Source organism: Lactuca serriola, chromosome 4 (assembly GCF_051521515.1).
Source record: "Lactuca serriola cultivar US96UC23 chromosome 4, Lser_US96UC23_V15, whole genome shotgun sequence".
Lineage (NCBI taxonomy): Eukaryota > Viridiplantae > Streptophyta > Magnoliopsida > Asterales > Asteraceae > Lactuca > Lactuca serriola.
This window is the reverse complement of record NC_136411.1, coordinates 345,243,861-345,251,715: the sequence shown is the minus strand read 5'-3', so window position 1 is coordinate 345,251,715 and position 7,855 is coordinate 345,243,861. Positions and strand designations below refer to the sequence as shown.

At 34.4% G+C, this 7,855-nt stretch overlaps 1 protein-coding gene across 1 annotated transcript; it reads left to right on the top strand.

Moving 5' to 3' along the window:
* The first annotated feature begins 2,355 nt into the window (after positions 1 to 2,355).
* LOC145097536 (uncharacterized) lies at positions 2,356 to 3,330 on the top strand. Its single transcript, XM_079035114.1, has 4 exons — positions 2,356 to 2,642; positions 2,715 to 2,810; positions 2,886 to 3,050; positions 3,136 to 3,330. The coding sequence occupies exons 1-4, from the start codon at positions 2,403 to 2,405 to the stop codon at positions 3,175 to 3,177; spliced, it is 543 nt and encodes a 180-aa protein (XP_078891240.1). The 5' UTR covers positions 2,356 to 2,402; the 3' UTR covers positions 3,178 to 3,330.
* Positions 3,331 to 7,855: the final 4,525 nt, after the last annotated feature.

Genomic DNA, 7,855 nt, shown 5'->3' with positions numbered 1-7,855 from the left:
GTCGAGTCCAGCCGCCGACTCGCTGAGTTGGTCACTTAACACGTGACCAAAACCGCGACTCAACTCGCCGAGTCTACCCTTCGACTCGCCGAGTCGACCTTCCTTATTTACACTAAGAACCCTGAACTTGCACTTCTGAACTCGGGGTGTTACATACATGCTTCCAAAAAAGTTTTGTCCACACTCTCAGACTTCCAACTAATTCTAATTCTTTTATTTGTCATGTCTATTATATATATATATATATATATATATATATATATATATATATATAAGATAACTTTACACACATACACAACATAAATCAAACAAAAATATGATTTCATCATTTTTAACTACAATTACAAATAAAACCTGATTTCATAACAAGGTCATAAAACAATTTTCAGATTTAAGGTTTCATATAAGAAATTCAGATTTCAACAATTTTCAGATTTCAGATTTCACACAAACATACTCTTAAAACATAAATCAAGATCATACAACGTCACATTTAAGGTTTCATATAAAAAATTCAGATTTCAACAATTTTCACATTTCAGATTTAACACAAACATATTCTTAGAACATAAATCAAGATCATACAACTTCACATTTAAGGTTTCATATAACAAATTCAGATTCAACAATTTTCAGATTTTAGATTTCACACAAACATATTCAGCTTTTAACTTTCATACAAAAAATTTCAGATTCTAGGTTTCATAAAAACTAATTTTTATTTCAGTTTTCATTCAAAGGTATTCTGATTTCTAATGTTTAGAACGATTCTGGAAGTCATACTACTTTCAAACCGAAATATACATATTAACTATAATATTACATGATCAAAAAACTGACCATCCAGTATAAAACATAACCTTATAATATGATATTATAACATATAAACGGATTTTATTTGTTTAGAACACTGATTCCATGCATCGGCTTCAAAAAAAACGTCGACTTTACCTGGTGTTGTTGTTGCTGTTGCAGAAGTCAATAAATCAGAAGGATGAGAATAATCGGAACCTACTGAGAAGACGTGGAAGTAGCCGGAAGTTGCAAGAGTATCGTGATTTGTTCGGTCAGCCTAATTTTTTTTTTTGGACCGAGTCAGCCCCTTGGTCATTTATTGCTGACCGAGTCAGCCACAATGGAGGGCCATCAAACAGTCTGACTACTGACCAGGTCAGCAGTCATCTCTGACCAGACCGGGTAAGTGCAAATCAAATGACCCCTTAATCTAATCTAATAAGATGTTAAAAAAACAAATACTTAAAGATCTTAATTTAAAATTTTAAAATGTTTAAGATAATATAACCATAAGTTTTGCCATATTCTGAAGTTTCGTCAAAATAATGAATTTGTTAGTTGCAATAAAAACTATAATCTAGAAAATAGTTAAGTTTTAAAGAACATGATGATATATAAATAATTACTTTTAATATTGCTAGTGTCATATTGTCATAATAAAATAGATTCATGTTTTACAATAATGATAGTTTAAGCGTGATCAAATACATGCTACAGAGTACAAGCTCTACGAAAAAAAAAAAAAAATTCGGGTAATTCGGGTATACCCGAAACCCAACAAGCATACCCTTTACCGGACCTGAAAAAAAAATCGGGTTACCCAATTATCCGAAAAAATTTACCTGGCCCGATTTACCCGATACCCGAAAAATCGGACGGGTAATTCGGGTATCGGGTATTTTCGACAGCGCTAGGTGTGGGTGGGGTGAGTGTCTGCTTATGGGTGTGTGTATGTGTTTGTGGATGTAGGGGTGGGTGTGGTTGTGTGTTTGTAGGTGTGTATGTTTGTTTGTATGTGTTTGTGGTTGTGTGTGTAAGGGGTGGGGGTTGGGGTAGGTGTGTGTTTGTGGGGGTGTGTGGGTGTGTTTGTGTGTGTGTGTGTGTTTATGGGGTGTCCTTGGAGTGGGTGGGTGTGGGTAGTAGGGGTGTAGTGAATTGGGATAGGTAGAGGTGGGAGTGAGTGTGTGTTTATATTTTAGAAAAAATTTAGAATTAAAAAATATAAAAAAAAATTATTATTATTTTTCCAAAAGTTTCCAACTTATTTGTAATTTTAAAAAACAAAAAAAATTATGTTCCATAAAAAATTTAGAAAAACTGACTAAACGTATTTTCAAATTTTTTATTTTTAACGACTCATTTTTCTACGATTACAGAAATCTTAATTCTTTATGAAAATAACCTTTACCAGTATTCTATAGGTAAATAATTTGAAACTGGAATTTAAACAAAAAGTAGCCCATAGTTTCTCTAATATTCCAACTACAAACACCCCCTCAACTTTTCATTTATTACACAAAGTCTCCTCCCTTAATAGCATATAAAAGCCACTCCGCCGCTTTCACTTCCCCTTGCCCACCGTAGTCAACATCTATCCTCTCGTAATCATGATTGGTCAACCAGAGGTCACCGTCAAACCCAGCCGGAGCGACGAGATCATCGACCCTGATCAGCAGCTTCAAATCTCCGAACAAGTCCGATCTCACTTCGATTCCATTCTCCCCAAACGTCCCTCTAAACCTAATCGCAGTGACCCTGATTACATCTCAACAGTACAACCCTCCGACGAATCAGTTGATACTATTCCAGAGTTCCTCAAGTTCCAAACCCTAAAATCTCAATCTCAAGTATAAATTTGTTGAATTGCTTCGGTTTATGATATTATCTATCTATTCTGATCGTGGAATCGACGATTGCAGGGTATAGTTTCCGATCGTAATGGAACGGTGGAAGACGAGTTCGTGGAAACCGAATACTACAAAGAGTTGGTTTCCATTGACAAAGAACATCACACGGTTTGTCAATAAACGATTTCATGTAATGAATTATAAAATTCATCCCTAATTTTTGTTTCTAATTGTGAAATGCAGACTGGGAACGGATTTATAAAGGTGGCGAAGGAGGAAAACGGAGATGATGATTTATACGATCTCCGATTGCAGATCGGAGCTGATGGTAGATACAGAGATCATATTGTCAAATCAAACCCTGCAACAAACGATTGGATTCCTTCAAGTGGTGATTGCTATGATCAAGTACAAATTACAACACCATCTTTGTTGATTGATCATTTGATGATTACATTATATGGGTTTTTGATGAATTAGTTTTTTCTTGCAGGATGAATATCTGTCTTTGAAGCCGAATCGAAGCGAGAACTAGTAGAGATTATGCTTTGATTAATTATGATCAATAAAATGATTTCCTTTTGTTAATGGAATGTAATGGATAAGGTTGAATGTGTATTGTAAATTTGAAAGTGGGACATTTGTACTTTATGTTTTGTTGTTATCTTATCGTATTTGTTTTACTTTATATTATTTTAAATAAGCATGTTTGATTTCCAATAAATGAGAAAAACATGAATTCGATGAAAAAAAAAACCATGTGGTGTTCGGAAACTAGACCTTGACTACGAGTAATGTATATGTTTGTCGTGCCTAGCTTTATTTTGATGGATGTTCTATTATAAAAAATCAACAACATATGTTTGTGTTGTGCTTTTGTATTTAGTTATCGAAAACGACATCTTGATGGTATCGAGTTTAAGTGAGGGGAAATGGAAACCGCACTCAGGAACACTACATCCTAGGTGCGGTTTAGGCAGCATAGGGAAAGAGTGAAGGAAGGGTACCCGTCCTCTTTCTCCTTATCAGATTCGTCGGCTTTATTTTTTGTATTTTTTGTTTTTAGCTTTTAATATATATAAATTTATATAAATTTAAAGACAAAATTACAAAAATAGTTTATATAGTTGTTAAAATTACATGGGTTTGATCTAAAAATATTTTATAGTGGAACTGTGGTCTAATTTTGGATATTTTGTGTATTTTTTTTTGTCCAAATATGTTAACTTTAGCAGTTTAATTGTTAATTATTTTAAAAGGAAAATTTACACGATGATCATTTCTACAACCAAACTACAAGAACTATTTATGCATTTCTTTTCTTTTTAATTTTATTTAGTTATTATATATTAATTCTTTTAATTATTTTTTTTAATTTTCTTTTTACTAGATTACTTTTTTATTATATTATTATATATTAAAAATATTACTTTTAATATATAATATTTATATATTAATAAATATTATTTTATTAGATTATTAATTACATTCAATTATTTATTTTTTAATAGATTATTATAACATGTGTTTATAAGCCTTACGATTGATAAATTAAAATAACACGCATAATAATTGTAATAAAATAAATGGAATAATAGATTGTTTTACATTTATCAAATATTTTGAATTTTAAAATCTCTATTAATAATGCTAATTTTAAGGGATTTAGAAGAATATTTAAATTTAAATATAAAATCATATAAAAAGACATGTTATTTTTAGAGAGTAAGAAAAAAAATATTATAAATTATAAGAAAAATAACAAGTTGCAAGTTTATGATTGTTTTACGAGAAGAGATAGATTAATATATATTACTTTAAATATAAAATGTGTATATTAAAATTTTTTACTTTATTGGATTTTTAATTTCTTTATATTAGATTAATTCATTTTTATTGAATTATAATTTACTAATAGATATTATTTTAATATGTAACTGTTTTTAATTTCTTTTAATTTTTCCTTTATTATTGTAAATCAAAAACTAAAAAAAATCTCACCCACCCTAAATCTCCTAAATTATTATAAATATTTGGAAAATAACATAATTTTGACAACACCACCATCATCACCCAGTCCGGTAGTTGTGAATAACTCTGGAGTATGTGTGATGGGGGAGACATATAATGTTGAAGAAGAGTCGGACTACTACGACATATTGCAAGAGATCTTAGAGAGTACGTATTATCGCAACGGACCCTCGTCTATTTTACTATTTAATTGTATTTGGTTTGATAAGAAAGACAATGTAATAGTCAACAAAAACAAGTTGATTGATGTCAAACCCAACTCTCGACTTCAAACTGACGACCCTTTTTGTATGGCATCACAAGCAGAACACGTGTTCAGATACCATACCCTTCAGTGACAAATGAGACGAAAGATAAGTGGACGATTATCAACACAAAACCAAGAGGGGTATTTGAAGTCACCAAAGTTGAAATGGAAGCTTTAACATCCTAAAAATCAAAGTAAATTTAAAATTTTCAAATGCAACCCCAAGACAATAATTGTTTACAAAAACATTGTTTCAAAAGTATAATTCATAAATTAGAGTATTCTAGAAACTAATAACATAAAATCTGAAGGATGTGACAATCACGCCTTCGTCTTTCCATGATCATTTGAAGTACCTGAAACAATAACTAAAACTGTAAGCACGAAGCTTAGTGAGTTTTCCCAATATATTACCACACACACATATAACAACATGTATACTAGCTCCACAACTAACAGACTGGACTACCCTTACGCCTATAACATGAGTCTGACCTGCTTTCCGGCCCTCAACTCATGTCTGGATTTCTTCCGAGCCCACAACATAATTTTGACTTGCCCTACTAGCCCACAGCTTATGCATGGCTTACTCCTGAGCCCATAGCATAAGTCCGACTTGCCTTACTGGCTCACAACTTATGTCTGGCTTGGTCCTGGGTTTGTTGGCTACCACACAAAGCAGTACTACCTCAACCTAACCATATTATGTTGGCATATACATAACATATAACATAAATCTAGCAAACAAATAAACATATAACATGTCATCAGACAATCAAGCAGATCTACAGATCAACACCGCATACCACATCCTATTTACCAGGATACCGATCTAACAGATCGCTATAACATATCGACATCCTCTATACCAAGATACATAATCGAATGGGTTGGCATTAGTGCCTTCAACCTATAAGTATAGTAAGGAAAACTCACCTCTCAGTCTGAACAAGTAGTTGAATAGGTCTCTGCTCCAAGTCCCACATCTACCTATCGCCTAATCATGAAATAGTGTCCAATATCAAATACCACTTAAAATACCCTTAAGTCAAACTTGGTCAAAACATGTTAGAGTCAAAAATTCAAACTTGGTCAACACAGTTGAGTACGCCCAGCATACTAAGCTTGTATACTTGGCATACACGAGTTTGACCAGAAACAAGATGGTTGACAACGAATGCCCAGTGTTCCTGGGGAATGCCCAATGTTCGTGACTGTGTCATTTTCCTTCTTAATAAGAGCTTAATCCTTAAGCTCTTTTGTCCTACTTCCAGATCTAGCCCTCAAATAACGTCCTTAATCATAAAGTTTCCAACTTTATGGTCTTGCATGACCATTAATTAAGTGCCCAAACACAAAAACTCTAACTACTTATGTAACATGCTCCTTTGGCACGTTTCACAATACTGTTCAATTTGGGCTCCCGACACGAAAATTTCCCAGGGGGGTCACCCATCCCTGGATTGATCTCGCTCGGGCACGCTTAACTACAAAGTTCTTATGGGATCTGCTGCCCTCACGACTTTAAAATGCATCGTGTTAAGGAAGGCATCTACACCCTTTATAAGGAAATGTTTCGTTCTCCTTCCAAGCCGATGTAGGATCAGGTGCAACCCACCTTCACCCCCCATTATAGGGTTCGACGTCCCCGTAGAACACATCAACCCGTGCCCTAGCTCTAATACCATTTGTAACATCCCCTCTGGCAGGTATCACAATATTGTCCGCTTTGGGCTCCCGGCAAGAAAACTTCCCATGGGGTCACCCATCCCTGGATTACTCTCTCCCGAGAAAGCTTAACTGCAGAGTTCTTATGGGATCTTCTGCCCTCACGACTTTAAAATGTGTCACCTAGGAACAAAGAGAACAGATGAAACTGAGATACCTACAACACTTCCCTCAGGATTACCAGGAACCTGTTTGAGAAGACTAATTTTGGGACGAAATTCCCTCTAACGGGGGGATGATGTGACAAACCGAAAGATTTGGATCAAGCAAGGTCGAAATTGTAACCTTATTGCAATAAAAACCTTGGAAAACTAAAAGGGCATAAGTGCTCGTACGCAGAAGTATACACTTTAGAAATCACATATAAGGTAACTTCTTGAAAGTAAACAAGTTTAGCAAGGCAAAGTATGACAAATAAATTGGAGTTCAAGCTGCAATAAGCCTTAAGTAAACGATGCAATCAAACAAGGATCAAATGATGTTAACACGAGAACTTGTAATTATGTCACAATCTTGAACACTTGAACTATAAGGCCAACACATTTGAGTTTTCAATTAATTAAGGCCATGAACACCTTCCTGGGAACCATCTAAGACCATAAGCCCTTTCCATTGGGCCATGATTGTCCGTGAACCTCTAATGGGCCATGGTTTGGCCGAAAACACTTTAATAGAATCAAAGTTTGTCTGTGAACATATTTAGTGGGAAGGATTAGGCCGTGAACACCTTTGATGGGAAGAGTTTGGTCGTGAACCTCCTTAGTGGACCACCATTTAGTCGTAAACTCCTTAGTAGGACCTCCCTTGGCCGTAAACTCAAGTGATAAATCACTTTAGGGGCTTAAACTACCTTAGGGAGCACACCTTGGGCGAAAACCCTTCCATTGACTACTTTTGGGCATAAACACTTGTGTATTTTAAAGTGTTTATGGATTGAAGGAGAGAAAAGCAAGCATTTGACTTAATGATGAGTTGTCTTTTGCCATTTTCCCATGCAGTCACAGATCTCTACGTATTACCCAACAAACACCCATGAATTAGCTAACAGTTCTCTAACTAAACTTCAAATCAACTTCACCTCTCTTATTTAAACGAGAACCCCTTTGTTAATCCTCACCATTTCCCCATTTTACTCTCTGATTATTTCATACTCCCTCTAAAATCCCTCATTCACTTTACTTAGCAAGCAAATAATACCTCCTCAAGA